Here is a 22,690-nt window from a genome sequence, read left to right on the forward strand (position 1 = left end):
ACAAAATTATCAAGGTATAGAAAACCAGTATTTCTTTCTAGCTTTCTCACTTCCCTGAACTGACCACCAGTTTCTAAGTCCATTCTAGCATTCTATTCATTTCCATATATATAATTATTCCTTTATAAGTGGCTTTCATCTTTCTCTTCCTTCTCCATTGCTAATGCCACTAAATTGGATTTAGGATTAGCTTCAAGTCTGGTAGTTGCACAAACTTTCAAATTAGTATCTTCCACAGTATCTAGCACATGGTCTTAATCATTTTGCATTTCAGTATTTGTTGAGTTAGTGGATCAAAACAAATTATAAAGGAACTGGTTTACAACTCTTTTATAAAAATTTAGATAACTAAGGGAAATACGCAGTATGTTTGGAAAGACAAATACGGAAAAAATACAATGCTCATATTTACAAGTAACCAAAGTACTGCTTGTATGCCAGGTACTAAACTATATACTCATATATGCATAGCTCATTTAATTTTTACACGTGTGCACGCATGGAGACACACACAAATGCTTATAGAGGAGATATTAACACCCACATAATACTGATGAGTCAATTAAGGTTCCAGGAAATGAAGTTCAAGTTCATAAAACCAGAAAGTAGAGGACTGTAAACTAAAAAGTATGTCTTCTATGTTAAGTCACAATGTTTAGTTTACCATGCACAGTGAACCTGATTATATTTATCATCAAGCTTTGAGCAAAAAAATGTTTTGGCTTATGTAAATATTACTAAGTTTTATCTAAGTAAGACAAATTAGTTAGTGGTATTAGATCTCCCTATCAAATTCTCTGCCTTTTCTAATTTACTGGCCTTAGCTTGGGAACTGGACATGAGGAGGGGTAGGAGGCAGGATGGTGGACACAGTGTAAGAGGGCTGAGCCCTAATTCAAGCACCGCATTCAGATGGTGCTTTTAGAATCAAATGGAAAGCATAAGTTGTCAAAAAGTCAAACTGAAACCCGCCATTTAGGATAGTACCCATAAGTCTACTCATTTGGGCATGTGAAAAGTGCAATATGTCACGACATGCTGAAAGTGAACACATGAGTGAGTCTGTTAATGCCAATCCCTTGCTACTCAGACTCCCATTCTTCCTCAGGAAACACCTGGAGCTGTCTGAGACAGGCTGACACATGGACCTGATGAGGCAGCCAGCATTAATCTGTGTATTAAATATCAGCAAATGTTAATTTCTTTATTCAGAAATTAGGAAATTACTATTTTAGTAAATTAAAATTCTCATATTTTTTCCTGTCCCCAATGGCTCATCCTGTATGTTCCATAGAATGTCTACACTGGAGACTTCTGCTTTAAAATATATACTCTTGAGGATTTAAACATTTCCAAGACAATTTCAGACAATGCCAACAAAAATGATTACCCCCAAATTTCATATTTCTTTAGTGTCGAGGTTTTTTGAGAAGATTATTATCAATACCAGTTTGAAGGAACAAAAGTGTTCTTTAGAATAAGCAGCAATATTCTACCACTTACATAAATTATTCTGATAAACCATCAATGATGTTGACTATCAGAATCTATCAATTCCAGGGGTGCCTGGGTGGCTCAGTGAGTTAAGCCTCTGCCTTCGGCTCAGGTCATGATCTCGGGGTCCTGGGATTGAGCCCTGCATCGGGCTCTCTGCTCAGCGGGGAGCCTGCTTCTCCCTTTCTCTCTGCCTGCCTCTCTGTCTACTTGTGATCTGTCAGTCAAATAAATAAATAAAATCTTTAAAAAAAAAATCGACCAATTCCAGTACTATTGTAAAACAATGTAAAGTTAAATGGATTTTGAATGATAAGACCATAGCTACATTTTATCGCTTTATAGAACAACGGCACTAAAGTATAATAAAACACAGGTGATTATCTTCATTAGTAACAAGATTTAAATCAGTTTTAAAAGAGAATAGGTGTGGTAACAGTCCTTTAGAAAATTAATTTCTCCAGGAAAATCAGAGAGAAGAGCAAGGGTCTAAAGCGGGGCTAGCTACCCGATTCCAAGTCTGACATCTCATTTCAGGGTGTGTGGCTTACCTTTGCTCCATGCTTATGTAGAACTTCCATGACATCATTGTGAGCTCGTTCTGCTGCGACATGCAGGGGAGTCATGAAACTATGGAGAGGAGGAAAGGAAAAGGAAATTTCCTAACTTTTGTTGCATTTCCCCTTTAAGAACCGCACAACTTCTTCTGCAATTACACTTACTCTTTATTCTTTTCATTAACATTCGCTCCTTTCCTAAGTAATAGTTCTGTCACTTGTTTTCTTTTGGGATGCAGGGAGGCCACAGCACAGTGCTGTAAAGTAAATACAACTAAGTTAATAAAATAAACTTCTATTTAAAAGTACATTCCAGAATTAAATAGCATCTGCTGATTATTTAGAACATTGTTCTGTCAAAACACACTTATATATTTTACATTATGGAGATGATCAAATCTTTCTAGATACACTGGAAGAATAAGACACATGCCTTTAAACCAAGGTGAAATTATCTTAGTTAAGCACTAAGAGAGACTTTCTTTTCCTTTGGACAATAAATAATTATCCAGTATATACTCATTTGAAGGTATCAGAATGCGGCCTCTCCAAAGCCACAGATACCCTGACCTGACCTAGTCAATCCCTCATGAGCTTGTCAGTCACATAAATCAATGGTTCTCAAACCCTGCCACAGAACTACGCCTAGCACTATAAGCCAATATGCCCAGGGACAGGCAAGAAGGTAATAGACTTGAAACTCTTTAGTGGAAGAAGTATTCTCAGAAATTTTATGTTTTATCCTATATTTATACAATTTTTGTATTCAATTTGTTTTATATAAATGTTTGTATTAAATTTTTAGGAGTAAAAACCTACTTGCCAATGAATAAAACGAACACTCCAAAAAAGCAGGTCAGGTTTACGCTGCTGCTCTGAGCATCTCCAGGCATAATCCTGGAGAGCTTGAATGCATCTGACCCCAGTTTGAGGGCCATGTATTTAAGTGCACATACAGTTGGCCCATTTCAGTTTGCCAACTCTTTTAATGTCGTTTTCAGCAAGAACCGACTACAGCTTGACTTTTTTTGTGCCAGATATATGTGAGAATGTTAACGGAAGCATATTTACAGGTCTGTGAGATAGGCATCGTGTATGTTTAAATTCTTAATTCAGGAATAATTTTACCAGCCCTATATCTGAAACTTAATGTGGTCAATGACAAGGAAAATAAGCTAATCTTTCTGAAAGGACATTAGAAGAAAAAAACATGAACAGTTTAAAAAACAATTTGTATAGTCTGGAAAAAAAATCACAATCTTATCATTTTTCTATAATGAATGTAGTAATTCTCTGGATAATTAAGAATAATTCTTTGGATAATTGCTTCAAAGGATGATGCAAGCACCTTTGAAAATACTTTAATTTTCTCTGTATAAACAAATAGTCTTTACCTAGCAACCATAAAAAAAAAGATTCTAAAAAGAAAATCATACCTTTTATTTTATGAAAGAACTGGCCACTAAAGTAGATTTGTTATAATATGGTTGGCTAAAGACAAAACTAAAAATAATCCCCAAATCAAGGGTGAGCAAATGTCTATTCCCTCATCCATGAAAGCAATCAATGCAACCAACACTAAAATGGTAATTCCTGGCATTTCAGATACTAAAGTTACTTTAAGGTTTCTGAAATGAAATCATCCTTTGTACCTCCACTACTATTACAGACCTAAGGAATGGATTAACAATAAAATCTTACCAGCGCAGTTTCATGAGACTGTGGTTGTTTGAAATTAATGATTTCCAAAGCGAGTGTTTTTTTGACTTTGGCTAGATCTGCTTCTCTGGCTGCTTGTAGTAAAGAATGACCTTTAAATTCATCTGTTAATGAAATAATGGTTGACAAAAAAGATTTAAAATCTGTACCAATCATTTTAGCAGGATTACAAATCAGAAAATTATTAATTTTACATATTGCTCTATTTTACCAATAGCAGCAGCAGATTGATACAATGATAAAGGTGACAAGGATGTATAGTTACTGAAAATTTTTGAAAAATGTATACTCTGAAATAAGACTGTTTTATACTCTCAGAATTCATAAGGATACACATACAAAGGATACACATACACTCCAGCTACACTTTAACACAAGCAACCAAAAATGTCCACCAAATGGAAACCAGTTACAAATACATATCCACTGGACTACTTTAGAGCTCTTAAACAACAAAGATAGGTCTGTACATACTTTCATGAAAGTACATATAATGAAATGAAAATTCAAGTAGTAAAAGAGGAAAGACAGGTTGACCCAATTTATTGCACTGTTACTACTACCATTGCCACCACAACTAAATACAAGAAATGGTACCAAAAAGGCACTTAGAAAAATAGTCGCCAAATAGTAATAGTTTTAGCACAGAGAAGGGAAGAACTGAACTATGAGTTTGAGAATTTTTCGAAAAACAGTATTTTATTACTTGTACAAGATTTTTTTCAAAAGTGATTTTTTTAAAAAAGATTTTATTTATTTATTTGACAGAGATCACAAGCAGGCAGAGAGGCAGGCAGAGAACGAGAGAGGGGGAAGCAGGCCCACGCTGAGCAGAGAGCCTGCTGCGGAATTCGATCCCAGGACCCTGAGATCATGACCTGAGCTGAAGGCAGAGGCTTAACCCACTGAGTCACCCAGGTCCCTCAAAAGTGATTTCTAAATTAGTGGCATGAATAACAATCCAATACTTAAAAACTTACAGTCATTTTTTCTATTTTACAATTCTGGTTTGTATTTTGATATGACCACTTGCTAACAAAAAGCTGACAATTGTTCTAAAAAGATATAAATGGTTTATAACCAAATATATTACACAGCAGGCCTTTGCACCTGCCTACTACCGCATTCCTTTCTTTTCCTCTCTCTCCTCTCCTGAGTTCCCCATCTTACTCCCTTCTGTTCCTCAAAAGACAGAAAAAGAGATGCACACACACACATGTGCCTTAATAACTACTATTATTGTTCAAGGTCCCAGTTTAGATACTCTGAATAAGCCTTCCTGATGTTCCTCATTATTGGGTTAGGATTCCATCTTATGAAGTCCACTGCAGTTGCATTTACCCTTCTATCACAGGACATACCACATGACCTTATTTGCTAGGGGAGTCCCATCACTTAGCACACTGCTCGCTATATAGTACAGTATGTACTCATTTGTTGCGTGTATGCTGAATATTTATAAGTCATGGCAGGTTCAAGGGAAAACCATTTTTATAAAACCTCTTATTTAGTGGTACCTTATCATTGCTAAATTCCTCAAAGATTAGGAATTTGAAACATCAGAACTCAAAGTCAAGTTCAAATGAAATAAAAGTAAACCAGTACTTCCAAATAACAAAATTATAGATTCTCATTTTAATGAGAAAATTAGAGATAAATCAAGTGAGAGAATTACAAACTGCCATATGTAAGGAGTGGGACCCTGACCACTACAAAGGAAAGAGATGTCCTGAGAACTGCTTTCAAGTAAAAAGTACAATTTCGCTTTGGTCATCAGTCTAGAAAAATATCAGTTGAATTCAAATCATACTGGCTTTTTCTCTAATGACAAATGTCCTATGAATATCAAAATAATAAAAGCAATTCTACTTTTTCAATTATTCCTTTAAGTTCAGTAAAGGTACTCAGGAAAAACTTAAATGGACAAATTTAAGAAAAACATAAATAATAAGACTGTACTACTAAGGAAATCAAGAAATTAGGATATAATAATGCAATTAAACAACATGATATTTTCTCAAATAACAAGAAGTAAAATATTCCTTTTCTTTGCTCTTTACAAAAAAGGTAAAGATTTCTGCCCAAATTGACCTTCGAATGTAAAATATTTTATTGATGTATACTCAAGAATAAAAAAGAAGAGAATGGAAAATCTATCAATATAATGGTCCCTTCTAAATGCAAAGGTTACATAAAGGTTTCTTTTTAAAAACCTCAAGGAAGTACTTAAGTAGCTAAAAAGAAAGCAGTAAAACTGCAAATTACTCACACTTACCCTGAAAACTTAATATTTATAAAATGCCTTAAAAATTTCTTTTCAAATGCATTTTGAAATTAGAACGAAAGCTACTTTCAGTATTTTCTCCTCTAGTATGTGCAGAATCCAAACTACCTTGTTCATTTGGCTTCATGGAAACAACATGTGAAAAAAAAGAGAGAGAGAAGAGCAGAAAAAAATGTGTATAATGAAAATGCTATGACCATGGGTATGATCAAAATATTGTTTTTCTTTGTTTCTTGTATAATTTTCTTTAAAATGAAAAAGACTATATTTATTTGGCACAAAGAGAGAAAGAGTACAAGCAGGGGAGCCACAGGCAGAGGGAGAGGGAGAACCAGACTCCCCGCTGAGCAGAGAGCCTGATGTGGGACTTGATCCCAGGATCCTGAGATCATGACCTGAGCGAAAGGCAGCCGCCTAACTGATTGAGCTACCCAGGTGTCCTCTTATACAATTTTCTTAAAAAGAACTTAAAAAGTAATTGAACTTAAAACATAAAAAGTAATTTAAGAACTTAAAAAGTTCTTAAAAAGAACTTAAAAAGTAATTGTGAATGCCTACTGTAAGGCAGTGGACATGATGAGGAAAACCATAGTTAGAGCAGTTCCAACTTTATCAAATCCTTTTCTTCAAATAATTCCTTGGTAGAATCTTACTTAATAAAATAAAAAATATTGAGAAGGTTGAAAAATACTCTCATCAGGGAACTTCTTTTACAAAACTATACAAATTTCTATTAACTCATCATCTGTAGAGTGGAATCAGATGGTCCAATGAAATGCACTACAAAAACTCATACTACTACTCATAATTTGCAAAATGTTTCATAGGAAAAAGAAGTTAAAGGTGATATGGGGATAAAGCTAAGCCCTGGGTACAAACTAAAAGAAGGAAATTAGAAAAAGATAAAAAAAAGTTTCGAGTTCAAGTCAATAAACTTGTGCATAGTGCACAATGCACCGTGCTGGGTTGAGGGTAGTTGGACAGATGGGCCCAAACACAAATACCAGCAATACATTTTTATTAGGTAACAAAGCACTGTGCAGGTGCTAAGAAGACAATAAAATGAAAAGTCTTTCTAAGAATTTAAATTTCACTGGAAAGACAAAACATACACATAGAAGAAGGAACTATATAATGCAAGATAACATATGACAAGGGTCATACGAGTGGGGGGGGAAATAAAGGCACTTCTACAAGGATTCGTTGCTAAGACATCTGTCTAGATATAATCTAGTTTGCACTGGCCTTTAATCTTGTTGATGTCATCTGTTCTAGTACCAAAATAAGTTTAAACTTCTAGTTAAGCAAAATGAAAATTGCACCTCTTCCTGTCTTAACATAAGCCAGCTTAAAATCTGGTTAAGTTTAAACGACATTATCATCATTTTGACGCTGCCTTTTTCTTAAGTTATCATTTAAAGATTTTCTTTGGCATTGAAGTCCAGTTACCTGATTCTTTGAATCCTGAGAGAGAATACCAATCAGGAGACCAGTTAAGTATTGGGTAGGTGATGCCTAGTTTAATTTAAACCTGCAATGCCCACATATAGAATTAAATATATCATTATTTGATATGACCAGTAAATGTAATGTGGTGTCCTGAATGAGATCCTGGAACAAAAGAAAGACCTGAGGTAGAAACTGAGGAAATATGAGTAGAGTATGGTATTTAGTTAATAATGTATGTCAAGTATATCATACTAATGTAAGATGTTGACAGGAGGGCAAACTGGATATGGAATATATGGGAATTCTCTGTACTATTTTTATAATTTTTCTGTAAATCTAAAACTATTCCAAAACAAAAAGTTTATCTACAAAACATGCCCATGTATATGTAGGTAATATATACCAGCATTTGAGACTATTAATTCCACCAAATCATAAAAAAGATCTTACTCAAATTAGGGCAAGTGATCGTACTTGGGCTATATAACACACATAAAAAATAGAAACATGGCTGTACAATCCTACAGGGGTTGTGAAACAGGGAGTACTCAGTAATGTTATATATCAAATATTATTATCCACAGTACAAGAATATAAACTCTGTGAGCTCGGAGAATTTTTTTCTGGTTTGTACGCTGTTGTATTTCCAGTACCTGGCACATAGTGAGCATACGATAAATGGTTACTGATTGACTCAGCCTCATCAGCCTTAAAAGAAAGGTACAGGACCCGAAATGAGGACTATAAACTAGTGTATGTGTAAGAACAGAAGGTTAGTATTGAAGTGGGACAAAAGACCAGTTTAAGGACTAAACTAACAAAACTGAGATATTCTAATTTACAGCAAGTAATATTGAGTTTAGGATATAAATACATACAAGTCAATCTCTCCCGGAGCTCAGGAGTGGGAGCCATATCTACAGCACTTTTGCCATGGCAGTTGACTAATGTAGGATCGGCCCCGTGGCTAAGTAACAAAGAACAGACTTCCACACGATTCTTGGAAGCAGCCTCATGGAGTGGAGTGAACTGCCAGAGATCCATAGCATTAACACAAGCTCCATGCTGAATGGAGAAAAAAAAGTTTTAGGTCAGTGATCATTTCGCTGGGTCAAATAAAACACAGAAGACATTTATTTCCCTTGTAAATTTCAGCTATGACTCTTTGAAATGTCAAGAAGGGTTTTAGCTTCTTTAATATCAGTTTTTACAAACAATTTAAAATAAAGTGAATGTTATAAAAATTTTAAGGCAACAGTACTATTTTTAAAACATCTTTTGTTTTCTTAAAACTCTTAACTGGCCTACGAATCATGTGAAAACTTATGACAAGTTAGAAAAAAAAGCAAGTAATGCTCAGTATTTTAAAATTTCTCTTACCTTTAGTAGCAGTTCTGTGACTTCATAATGTCCATACGAACATGCATTATGAAGAGGCACAAGTCCACTAAACGAAAAAAGGCTAATTAAAGTACTGCAATTTCAAATAATGTAGTCATTTACCCAAGAAGTGCTGAGACAAAATTTTAATAGATTCCAATATAATTATATTAAAAATATCTTAAAGTATTTAGGACGAGGATACAAGGTATAGCTAATGTTTAACCTTTTATATTTACCTCGTGCCTTGTGTTTATAACCCTTAAATATAATGATAAAAATACCAATTAGAAAAGTATTTAAGTAAAAGGAAGAGCATGTGTTAATTGACCACTGCATGCTTTATAGATCAAGTATCACAGAAAAATGTTACTTGGGAGTGAGTTGAAATATTTCTACCATTTTATTTCATTTTGGAAAGTAATTTCCAGCTTAAGAATGAAATATCCGAACTCCTATAACTTGCATCTCCAAGTATCATTCTGTGCGAGCCAAAGACTGCCATTTTTGTGGTGCGCTTCTCTTGATGACTCACCTATCGTACACCCGTCTGGTTTTGGACATGCACAAGGAAACCGAGATGTACAAGAGCGTCAGGCATGTGTGCTCCTATACTACTGGGACACCATTTGCGTATGGCAAAACAGCAGGCACCGACAAGAAAGAAGCAGCACCACAAAGAATAGATTTGGAATGACAGATTCCCTCTCTGATCACTGTCTCAAATACTGAGTCGTTTCTTCCTTTCCCATGTCTTCTGACATGGAGAGGGGCAAAGTGAAAGAAACCCTCCTCTCTGGGCTGCTTCGCTTTATGCTGCCAATCACAGGAGTGTAATAGGGACCTCCTTTGCCTGGGCAGTAAGGTCAATATCTTCTTGATCTTAAGGCGGGATAATGAGGAACGTTAGCCTATCACATAGGAGCAGAACTACTTCCTAGATGCCCTGAAGACTAGGTAGGGAATGGGTACAAAGTTTTCTAAAATTTGCTTTCTTAGTAGTCCCTCCCATCTCCCACCACTCCCATAACAACCTTTGTAAGTTTTCTCAGGTCAGATGTCCAGGATTTTATCAGGATAAAAACCAAAGTAGAACATTATAAACTTATGATTTTGGTTTATCCATAAAAGATGATCCTTACATACCAGGTGAATAGGATAGCTATGTTACTGGCTTATCAGAATTTTCAGTTTGTTTTATCTCCCTTTCTGGAATATCACTTGAGTTGAAAAATAGTAAATGTAATTGAGAGAAGCAAATTTTAACTTCAAATAATAGAAATGCAATAAAATTTAACTAATTTAGGCCATCACCATGAGAAAGCCTCTTAGTAAGTAGAACATGAAAATGGAGTCAAACCGAAGTTATTAACATTCTTAAAATGCTACAGGAGCTGTAAAGAAATGGGTGCCTTTGTCCAGTGTGCAAAAACCTTAAGTGTTCTGGATGCGGTGAACAAAGCATAAGGATTCCTGGGTAAGACCATTCAAGGAAGTAAATGGACACACCTACCCTTTGTCTTTCGCGTGAACATCGGCTCCATGCTGGAGAAGCAGCTGCACTATCCGAACTCTGTTGTAGCCCGCTGCTAGATGTAGAGGAGTGGACTAAAAAAGAAAAAGAAAAACACATCCCCTCCTGAGGTAAATCATTCTTGCATTGTCATTTCATCGCTGTTTACTTAGACTGAAATACAGTAAACGTGCACACACGCAGAAGACGCGAAGTGGAAGTGACAGAAGGTCACATTTCATAACTGGATGATAGACAATTCCTTCATCTCGGGGGGAAAATCTAACTTCAGTGTCATTCACCTATTTCTCCCACTTGTTTTTTAAGGCCTTCAGTAATCTAGCTCTACCCCAACTTCTCTACTTTCTTACTTCTTTCCCACAGGAATGATTCTCAGCACTCTGGGAAGACTTCTTAGGGTTCACATTCTTCACAACCGGAAACATTCTTCTTTATCCTACTTTTCTGCCCACTTTTCAAGTCTGAGTGTTTCAATCCCCATTCTATCATAAGGCCTCCCCTACAGAGCTGGCTCTCAAAATTTCTCTTGAATACGAAGGTTGAAAAGCCTCTCTAAAGAACAATTTGAAGAAACTTTAGTGGCACCAAAAAGGACAATGGACCGTATTCATTCCATGTGGCTGTTAGCAATAGGTCAAAATGAATTTGCTGTATCAGATGCAATGACATGACAAGATAGTATTTAATTCTATTTTATGTACTATATATGCAGCATAAATACAAAATACAGTTTCTCCCCAACTAATTTCTGCCACATTAATTTGAACCAAGTTATTAAAAGGTTCTCTGCTCATATTTTATATGGTAATGAAAAGAATCAAACTTCTTTTTTAAAAAAAGGCAATGACATTAAATTAAAAGGTTCTCTGCAACCACTGCAATTTCCCCACCTTTACTCACTTACTTAAAGTTTAAATACTGTAACAGCTTTTCACACAGGGTCTAGTATACCTTAATGTACTCTCATTTTTCCTGTCTTCTATTTGGGCCTTGATATTTAGGAAGATTTTCAATTTCTTTTCTTCATATACTATAAATGGCAAGATAACAAAAGTCTTATTACTGCTTTCGAGGCAGTATATTTTATATATTCTGAGAATCTTTAAGTTTAGGAAATAGTTTTGGGCAGTTCACAGCTAATAATGAGGAGACCAAGTAGATGAGAAGAGTCCCAGAGAGGATGTCAGGAAACCTGATTATATTCTTGGATCTTATGAAACTATGAAAGTCATATTCCCTATACATCTCAGCCTTTTCATGTATAAAAGAGATAAAATCATTCATCCTAGCTAGTTCAAAAATGTGCTAAGAGAAAGTTTTATTTCATATATAAACACTTATAAAATGTAAAATACCATATAAAAAATAATGAAAATTTCTTTAGCATCAAACAACTTGCCCATCCAAATTCCTGATTCCAGACACATGTCGAATGTTACTGCAAATAAGACTGCCAGGAAATATCAAGTTATTTTCAAAACTGTTTCTCCCCCCTCCTTTAATATTTTAAAGATGCTGCTTATCTTCTGGCTTGTATCATTTTGGACTAGAAATTTGCCAACATCCTTATGTTTGTTCGTTTGCACATGTGGCTTCTGTTTTGGATACGTTAGTACTTTCTCTTTATCACTGGCTTCAAGCAACCTAATTTGAAGGACATTGGTATGCCCTTCTGCTGCTGATGTTCCTTCTCCGACTTCTCCTTTTGTGATGCTTGGGGCCAGCTAGGCTTCTTAGATCTGTGGTTCGTAGTTTTCACCAACTTTGGAAAATATTCTATTATTTTTTCAAGTATTTTTTTCTGTCCTCTCTCTCCCACCAATCTCTCTTTAGGGAACTTCAATTACGATTATGAATATATATATATATATATATTCATAAATTTTAAGATACATATTAGGTTGCTTTCAAAGCTTATTTTTAAGCTTTATTAAACAGAACCAGAGCAACCTTTAGACTAGGACTAATTTCCCCTTCCAGGAGGTATGACCCTTCTGAGTACCCTATGATAGCTGATGAATGAGGGAGTTTGCCCAGTCCGGCTGGTAGCAACAGAATGATCACAGATGTGGTGCAACTTGACGTGCTGGGGTTGCTACCTCTAATTCTCTTTCAGTGGTTCTTTTTATCACCCCATGTGGCTTCCTCAGACTCCTCTAATCAGTACTCAGCTGAAAGGAGTCAGGGAAACTTTGCAGATCTCTGGAGCTCTCTTCTTTGCAATGCTCTGTTCACTGGCCCTCCACCTGCTAACTCTTGCCACGTGGTCTCCCAAGCTCCTAATTCCACCTTCTCATCTCAGGGAGATCACTGGGCTCCCCCTGGGCTTCCTCTCTCTGATTTAAGGACTGGAAATGCTTTCTAGGCAGTAAGCTGGAGCAATCACACAACTTGGCTTATTTAATGCTTATCTCTCAGGGGTCACTTCCATGTACTGCCTGATGTCCAATTTCTGAAAACCATTGTTTCATATATTTTGCTTAGCTTTTTTATAAAAAATAATTTCAAGAGGGAAGGTAAAATTAGTTTCCATTACTCTATCTTGGCTCACCTTCAGGACTGAATTGGACTTTACAATACAGTAGGGAAGCTTCCTCCAGAGACAATGACTGCTTTGGCTGTCCGGCCAATAAGTCAGTAAGCTTTTATAGGACTTAGCTGACATTTATTATTATATGAAAAAACTGACATCTTCATTACTGATGCACAAAAAGATTTTCCTTTTTCATATTAAGAATCTTTTACAAAATTTTGTTCAAATACATTTGATCTAATAACTGTTTTTCTTGTTCTTAAAAATGAACAAAGTCCCTAAATGGATGAATACATATACATACACTTTAACTGTTTATTTAGAAGGATAAAACAGAAGAAAAAATATTTAGTTTCCGGATTTTTAAGAAGCACGGAGACTAAAAATTATTTATAGTGCTTTGAAAATGGTTATATATTTAGTTTCTAAATTACTGTAATTAGGTAAATTAGAAGACTGTAACTGGCAAGGTAGGAAGTGATAGGAGGCTTGAAATAGAGCAGTTGTGAAAGAAACAGAGTTGAAGAGTGAGTATCAAAAACTATTAGAAAGTAGAATTGATAGAATCTGATAATTGATGCAGGTAGTAAAGGATACAGCAGTTCCAATTCAAAAATGTCAGTGACAGATGAAAAGAAAGGATTGATATAGGTTGGAAAAGGGAAGGGAGGAGAGAAGAGGAAGCCAGAGGGAAAGATTTCGAGGTCTGGGCTTATCGAATTTGAAGTGCCTGATACCCCAGTGATTACAGGACTAACTAGAATTCAAGGAGTGGTGAAGGCTGAACATAAATTTGGTTATCACTCGCATTCATTTAAGATAATGCAACACTGGGGTGCCTGGGGGGTGCAGCTGATTAAGTGTCCACTCTCGGTTTTGGCTCAGACCATGATCTCAAGGTCATGAGATCACACCCTGTGTTGGGCTCGGCACTCGGTTAGAGTCTGCTTAAGACTCTCTCTCCCTCTCCCTCTGTCCCTCCCTGCCCCCATGCTCTATCTCTAAAATAAATAAATAAAATCTTAAAAAATAAAATATTTTAGCATTTGCAATATACATGGCAGCATGGTAAGTGCTAGGGCCAGTGTGGTCACAAGAAAGGCGCAGTACTTTGCCTTTATCAGTCTACTTATTCCTCCAAAACATGAGTCCCTAAATGAAATAACATATATACTAAATCTTCAAAAGGCCAAAGAGGAGGAAAAAGAAGTCTAGGGTCTGAGGAATCACCCAGAGAAAGCAGACAACTACTATTAAATGTGACAAATACTGTAGGAAAGGAAGTTCAGGATGTCCTAAGCGGCTGCACACCTAAACCACACTGAGGCCAGCGGCGGGGACTGCCATTAGGGCAGATTCTCCAAAGAACTAATCCCCGAAGGCAGACTTGAGAGGAAACAGAAATCACTGAGGCAGCAGAATGAGGAAATTTATTCCAGGTAGTATGAAGAGCACATATCCATTCCCACCAGACACAGAGGCACAAAAAAAAACTCAGCAGCTGGGGCACCTGGGTGGCTATATTACACTCTGCTAATTATCCTAGCATTTAGAAAATCACTTTTATCATTACTTTGCCATTTGGCAACTGAGGTATAAAGGTGGCACTGTGTGTTAACCTTTCATCAAATTTAGTCCTAGACCACATGATTTTAATTGCTTTGCATCAGAAGATAGTATTTTGGTATATAATGTTTAAATGCTAAACAATATACCTACTGGACTTTTTCTAGAGGAAAAACCTCTGGGATCTTAGTAGGGTATGCCTGTTCAAATCATCCTTTGTTCTTAATTTTTACTTTTTCTTTTTGCTTTTTGTCATTTCTTCAAATTTATTGCATACATTTTACAGATTTGTATATGCCCTCCAGTGATGCTATTAAGTTTGCGTAATTAGCATCCGCATTGGAACTACTACTGGGAAAGGCTCATCTCACTTACTCTGTACTTACTCTCTCTCTGAATTTAACTATTCCCTTAAGAGTCAGCTACCACTACTTAGGCGCTGCTACCATTTGGCGAGCCGATGCTGTCATTCTCGCTCTCCTCCATTTGTCCAGCCATCTTCAGTTCAGGTCTTCTGCCATCAGAGTTGCCACCCATCCCCAGTTTATCCTCTATAGAACAACTACAATGATCTTCCCAAAACTGCAGTCTTAAGAAATTTCTGCTTCAGGTTCTTCAGACATTTCCCACTGTTCTTAGGGTCTCCCGCAGTCCCACATATTACACTTAGCTGCTGAGATTTTGTTGTTGTTGTTGTTGTTGTTTTAAAATTTTTATTTATTTATTTGACAGTGAGAGATCACAAGTAGTCAGACAGGCAGGCGGGGGGGGGGGGAGCCAGGCTCCCTGCTGAGCAGAGAGCCCGATGCAGGGCTCGATCCCAGGACCCTGGGATCATGACCCCAGCCGAAGGCAGAGGCCTTAACCCACTGAGCCACCCAGGCGCCCCTTAGATTTATTCTTAAGAGATTTTTTCATCGGAATATTCAAAAAGCCAAGCATGAGGAGTGATAAAATATGGAACACTTGCAAATATACAAACTACTTTTTCCTGCTGTAAGAGAACGTTATCGCTGACATTTCATACTGTGACATGTTTATAGAAAAAGGAATTCCTCCTTAAGGAAATCTCATAATTCCAAGTTTTCTTCTTGGAATCAGGCCGTAGAAACAAACAAACATACATATCTACCCTTGTCTTTTACGATATAGATTTGCAGCAAGTAAGACTGCTTTAACTTACCCTACACATACATGCAGAGTGAAAAGAGTTGACATGCGACAGCCCTGTTCAAAAGCTGTGCCTGCAACCTTACCGTTAGTCTGGGCAGCATAATATAAGAAAATGAGTAAAGGCTTTTATATTTGCGGTTTGCATCCCTGCTTTGCAGTTTTACAAGGTATATAACTTTGGACTAATTTCTTAGTGTCTTGGGGTCTTGCCTTCCAATGTCTGTAAAATGAGAATTGTCATTTCTACCATTTTAGGCTATTCTATGGATGAAAGAAAACGGTATAAGCACCTAATACAGTATCACACAGAAAAAGCATGACAAATAGTAGTTACTACTTATTATCACCTTATTAAGTATCTTACACACTTAGAAGTTATTTCTTAGTGGTCATTTATCAGTCCAAACCTTACTTTAGCTGTTGGCACTATTTGACATAGCGGATCACTTCCTCCTTCTTGAAATATTTCTCTCCTTGGTATCTGGGACACCAAAACCTACCTCACTGGTTACTCCTCAGTCTTTTTTTCTGGTTGCTTCTCATTTTCTTGACACTGGAGTACTCCATGACTGTTCCTTAAATCTCTTTTCTTCATTATCTATACTCATCCCTTTGGTGATCTTGTGCGGTCTTGGGCATTTATTTAACTTTCATACACTGATGACTCCTCAATCTTGTCTCCAGCTCAGTCCCCTTAGCCGAACGCCTGACTCTCGTCATCTAACTTCCTACTTGACATCGCCACAAGGATATATAGGAGATATCTCATGATCATCATGTACACAAGTGAGTTGCTAGTATTCCCTCCAAAACCTACAACGAAGAATATCCTATTGCTGTCAATAGCAACTCTATCCTTTTTGTTCCTGAGGTCAAAAACTTTTGAGTTTTTCCTGGGTACCATCTTTCCCTCACACACTACACTCAAGGCAATGAGAGTACTTCTGTTGGCACTATCTGCAAAATATCTCCAGAATCCAATCACTTCTCTGTATTGGATTCTCAGACTCCAATACCACTGGCCTGGTCTAAGTCCCCATCCTCTCTCAGCTGGCCAAGTTGTGACAGTTGTCTATTTGGCATTCTTGCTTCCAGCATAATCCCCATAGAGTCCAGGCAACATGGCCGCAGAGTGGTCCTGCTAAAATAGACCAGTTAGATATACCAGTCCTCTGCTCAGAACCTTCCAACAAACCTTCTTTATCCCACTCTAAGTAAAAACTAAGTTTGTATAATATCTAGAAAGCCGTAAAAAAATCTCTCCTAATACTGCTCTCCAATTTTCCAACCTCATCTTTTACTCTACTCCCCCTGGTTCACTCCACATGGTTCAAATGCCCTAATTACTAAGTAGCTGAAATGACTGGGAATTAGATTGTACTAATAAGTGAAATACCATCAGAAAAAATTATAGGCCTACCAGTTACAAAATATTTTCCCACTTAAATTTAATTTCACATGTGACTTAACAAATCCAAACAACAATGAAAGACAAAATATTCCTGGGGGTTAAATATCAAAATAAAAGAATCTTATGGATTCATAAGGCAGCTATCAGCTTTCAAAGACCTATATTATTATTATGTGCCCAGAATATAAAAATTTAAATTCGAAATCTTTTTTTTTCCATTGAGCAAAGAAATCATGATAACTATGTCTTAAGATTTAAATGCATTATTACACATAGTCAATCCCAGAGGAATTTTAGCATTTGCATTTTAACATAAAACACATATTGCTAACTTGCAAATGACTGCTGCGTACAGGGAAAGCGTTCCTTGATCTGATAGTGTTGAGAAAGCTCTCGAAGTTTAACCATTACCATACAGAATATATCCCAATCTTTGGAACACTGTTCATCTAAAAAGCATAAAATATAAAAATTAACTCTTAATTTCTTAAGACTGTTTTTATTCCACTTTTATAAAGCATACACTTTGGGATATTCCTTAGATAAGATTTTAAAATGAGATTCCAAAATACCAATACTCCTTGGACATCTGGGTGGCTCAGTCAGTTAAGCATCTGCCTTCAGCTCGGGTCATGATCCCAGGATTCTAGGATCGAGTCCTGTATCCCGTATCGATGCAGGGACTCGATCCCCTGCTCAGCAGGGAGTCTGCTTCTCCCTCTACCTCTTGCCTGCTGCTCCCCCCTGTTTGTGCTCTCTTGCTCTCTCTCTCTCTCTCTCTCTCTCTCTGGCAAATAAACAAAATCTTAAAAAAAAATAGCAATACTCCAAATAATTATCTCTTCTCCTTCTGTTCTGTCTTTGGACACTATTTTGCAAATAAAATACAAAAAAGATTGCCAAAGACTGGTCCTAAAATTATTTGTCACAATCTTTTACTCTAACACCTGTCACAAAATAACGTACAGTGATTATTTATTTGTCTCCTCTAATCTACCCTGAACTCATGAGAACAGAGACTATATCTTAATTTTATGTTTGAAGGCTTAACACAGTACCTTATATTTAGTAGGGTATTAAAAAAAGAAAGTTTTTGTTAGCTTTTGATTTACATTACTAAAAGGGAACAGAGGACATGAAAAACCTGGTTTGGTGAATGTGACTATAAATCTGTGTGAGTTACACCTACATTTCAACAGAGGCCTGAGTGATGTTTGATGCCTTCCCTAGGAAAGAATAAAACCACAACTGTGAAGCCATGATGTAAGTCATCAGAAAGTTATTTAACCTCATGATAATAGTGTATTTTGGTTTTCATTAAGATAAAGGCCCAGTCTGACCTCGATCAAATCTTCTGGAATTTTCCGGACCATGGTGACTAACTCATCCTGGTTTGCCCAAGATTTTCCTGGTCCCAGGAAACCCATTCATCCCTGGCAAACGGAGACGCTTGATCACTCTACTCAGTTTCATGCTGAATGAATTTCCTGGTTCCTGGAACTGTCCCAAGTCAGAAAATTGTGTGTGTGTCTGTATGTGCGTGCCTACGTGCAAGGGCACACAGACATTCTGAATAAAGAAAGATTTATTCCTCTGCCAAACTAGGAAAAGAATCCTATTAAAAGTTGGCTCAAGAGATAACAAAGGATACTTCTCTTCCCATTTAAACAATTCCTTTAAAAGACCCAAGTGTAGTCTTTCTCGGTACATACAAGACCCACATACTAGTCAAGCTGTTCTTCCAGCCTCTTGCTCTTGCTACAGTTACAAAAATGGCTTCATCAGATAAAGCTTTATGATCTTTTCAGCACTTGAACATGCATGTAAGCATCATCCAGATTCAATAACCATTCATTATTAAGACCTGGTGACACTGGCATCTGCCACCTCTTTTCTTGTCTTTTATTTTTCCCACTGAAGTGTTCTGAAGCAAACTCAAGACACTGTTAACATCTCGCTCTTACATATCTCCCAAGGTGTCTCTAAAAATTATGGGCATTTTCATTTAAAACCCCAAAGTTATTACATTTAACAAAACAGTGGTAAATCCATTTAATACCCATATAAAGCACCTTCCTAACTGCCTGAAAAACTTTCTCAAGTTGGTTCGCTGGATGTCAGGATTAATTCTTTTGGTTCTTGTGCCATTAAGTCTCCCTACATCTACAATGGTCTTCCTCTCTTTTTTCTTTGTTCACGATCCTGACTTATTGAAGAGACCTTGTTAGTTGTTCCCTTTCGTGTGTGCTGATTTCACTTGTGCCTATCTCTGTTTTCTGTGTTCCACATAAATTGGAACTTCCTCTTTCACATGAAACTTCTTCAGCAAGAATACTTCATAAACAATACTGCATACAGCATTGTATCAGGGGACATATTATGCCTGGATATCCTCCTTTTCGTGGTAAGATTTCTCTGTGTACCATCAGTTTTGCAATTACTATCTCTGTGACCTGTGAATTCCGGATATCATCCTTGTAAATTTCTTAACTCCCTGCCATCTTTTTTTTTTTAATTGTGTTATGTTAGTCACCATAAAATACATCATTAGTTTTTGATGCAGTGTTCCAAGAGTCATTGTTCATGTACAACACCCAGTGCTCCACGCAATACGTGCCCTCCTTAATACCCAACACCAGGCTCACTCATCCCCCACCCCCTCCCCTCTAAAACCCTCAGTCTGTTTCTTGGAATCCACAGTCTCTCATGGTTCATCTCCCACTCCTATTCCCCACCCCCTTCATTTTCCCATTCCTTCTCCTAATGTCCTCCATACTATTCCTTATGTTCCACAAGTAAGTGAAACCATATGATAATCGACTTTCTCTGCTTGATTATTTCACTCAGCATAATCTCCTCCGGTTCCATCCACGTTGATACAAATTGGATATTCATCCTTTCTGATGGCTGCGAAATATTCCACTGTATATATGACCACAGCTTCTTTATCCATTCATCTGTTGAAGGGCATCTCGGCTCCTTCCACAGTTTGGCTATTGTGGACATCACTGTTGTGAATATTAGGGTACATAGGGTCCTTCTTTTCACTACATCTGTATCTTTGGGGTAAATACCCAGTAGTGCAATTTCAGGGTCATAGCGTAGCTCTATTTTTAATTTTTTGAGGAATCTCCATGCTGTTTTCCAAAGTGGCTCCCACCAATAGTGTAAGAGGGCTCCCCTTTCTCCACATCCTCTCTAACATTTGTTGTTTCCTGCCTTGTTAATTTTTGCCATTCTAACTGGTGTAAGGTGGTTATCTCAATGTGGTTTTGATTTGAATCTCCCTGATTCCATCTTTCTATAAAGTATATACAAACAAACAGAAGATCATTACACTTAAAAATTCCAAAACTTATTTCCACATTTTCATAAAAACATACTTTCAGTTATATTTCCAAAAAAGAGGTGTTACATATGTATTTTCTCAGTTTTATAACTGGTCTCAATTATCAGTTATCCTTACTCACCATGCACTCCAACAGAATTCCCTTTTATATTACAAAAATAGTGTATTCCCTCTAAAATAATATAAAGTAAAATGTTCTCTCCTTCTTCCTCTGGCTCAACAAAACCCTTTTCTGAAGGGAACCACTGTATATAGATGCACAAGTATCACTTGAGATTTTTTACTGAGTACATAGACACATTTTTCTGAGTTCTTTTTGCTGTTGTTATAGTCACACAAATGGATATTATACTCTTCTGTAATTCACTATTTTTCTTTTAAAATATTAATATATATAAGTTTATCTCATTCCTTGTATAATATTTCCACTGCTAGCTATACCATGATTATTTACTCATTGTCTAGAAGTGAAGAGTCAGGTTGTTCCATCTCTGTTCTGGCTCTTTAACAAAACACACCTCACTCAAACTTCTCATTTGGTTAAGACAGATCAGTATTTCCCTTCCACAAATAAAATGCTATTATCAGCCATTAATATAAAATTCCCAGGAAAATATAATAACCACATAATCAGGGCTTATTAGATTTCTTTCAGGCAGAGAGACATGATTAATCTGCTTGCTAGGTACACCTAAGAAGTTCTTGGAGACAGTGATACTTTAATCAAAATCAAACAACTTGCAAGCTAGAGAATCAATATGGGCACGAGTCCATGGAAACACATATCACCGATGCCTGTCTTCTTGGGGAGATTTAAAGTAGTACCATAATGAAGATTATATAATCTCCTTGAAGTTTTCTCAATTCTTGGGCTTTTATAAAGGGAATTTTATTTTTTTATTTTTTTTTAAAAGATTTATTTATTTATTTATTTGACAGAGAGAGAAATCACAAGTAGGCAGAAAGGCAAGCAGATGGAGAGGGAGAAGCAGGCTCTCTGCTCAGCAGAGAGCCTGATGTGGGGCTCGATCCCAGGACTCTGGGATCATGACCTGAGCCGAAGGCAGAGGCTTAACCCACCCAGGCACCCCTATAAAGGGAGAAACTATCTGGGGAATGAAAACTGATGAACTCAAGTAGAAATAACAACTTTTCTAAAAAGACATTTTATTCATTCCTTTTTCAAAAACTAGGTCTCCTTTAACTTGTTTCTTCTACAGATTACACATTACTTGATCCTCCTATAGTAATGTTTTCTTCTCCAATCTTTTCCTCTGGTCCTGGGCCTCCTGATCAATGCTACTCTAGAGCATAGTATCTCGAGCTAAACACATACATGGTCTCATCACAACGGACTATATCAGGACTATTACTTTGCAATAACAGACATGATACCACTCCTAGAACCTAAGAGTGTCTAACATATTAATGTTTTCTGTAATAGGGTAAAAGTTAGCAGACAATCATCCCAGTTTCCTCAACGAGTTAGTTTCAGGCTAAAATGAAATGGAAGATATGAAAACATTTTGAAAATACAAAGTTGTTTATTGAAAATAGTAGCTAAAATCTATAGGGACTTTCTAGGTTCGAAGCACTTTTCAAAATGTATTATATGAATTAAGTTGGATTTATTTGTATTTACCTTACACACTGATTACCAGAGCTAGAAAACTATTATAATCGGCATATAGAGGAGGAAACTGGGGAACAGGGAGACTAACACAAGAAGTCAACAGCACCGTCAGAGATCAAATCCAGACGGTCTGACCTCAGAACTCCCGTTCTGCCTTCCTCCTTTTCCTCTGGCTGGCTGCTCAGGTTCTAGATAGCATGTTCGGAGATGGACTAACACAGCTAAGTGGCAGGAAGAGTAACTCACGGTGGGCAGGGATCCCAGTGGTGGCTCTAACTACCTCAGCACTGATCCTCAGCACCATATGTGAAACCCCATGAATGAGGAGAGCGTGACCATCCCCTGGATGAGCACCCCTGAAATGTAGGGCTTCTTAACAACAGCTGTGTAGAATAGTAAGTAGTAGAGGACAAGAAAGAATAACAGGAAACTAAAAAGGGACAAGGCAATTTATCGGCGTCTTTCCTAGAGCAGGGTTTTTCTACATATCTCTAACAGATTGTCACTTGGTCTCTTGAACTAAACCCCTGCAGTTGCCTCAACGGTTTTTTCCAGAATAATTTCCTGGATACCTTCCTGGTTACCCTCTGGCTAGTCAATACAGCTCC

General features: G+C 36.9%; 1 protein-coding gene across 1 annotated transcript in view; it reads right to left on the minus strand.

Moving 5' to 3' along the window:
- LOC111144433 (tankyrase) overlaps positions 1-22,690 on the minus strand; it is a 205,557-nt gene that overhangs the window by 60,567 nt on the left and 122,300 nt on the right. Inside the window, exons 6-11 of the mRNA XM_022498736.1 lie at positions 10,397-10,491; positions 8,884-8,950; positions 8,382-8,568; positions 3,753-3,874; positions 2,217-2,308; positions 2,046-2,124 (exon numbers count right to left, since the gene is read on the minus strand). Of these exons, the coding sequence (XP_022354444.1) occupies positions 2,046-2,124; positions 2,217-2,308; positions 3,753-3,874; positions 8,382-8,568; positions 8,884-8,950; positions 10,397-10,491 (642 nt within the window). The remainder of the gene's footprint in view (positions 1-2,045; positions 2,125-2,216; positions 2,309-3,752; positions 3,875-8,381; positions 8,569-8,883; positions 8,951-10,396; positions 10,492-22,690) is intronic.

The sequence above is a fragment of the Enhydra lutris genome, unplaced genomic scaffold (assembly GCF_002288905.1).
Source record: "Enhydra lutris kenyoni isolate GAN:26980312 unplaced genomic scaffold, ASM228890v2 scaffoldscaffold11, whole genome shotgun sequence".
Classification (NCBI taxonomy): Eukaryota; Metazoa; Chordata; class Mammalia; order Carnivora; family Mustelidae; genus Enhydra; species Enhydra lutris.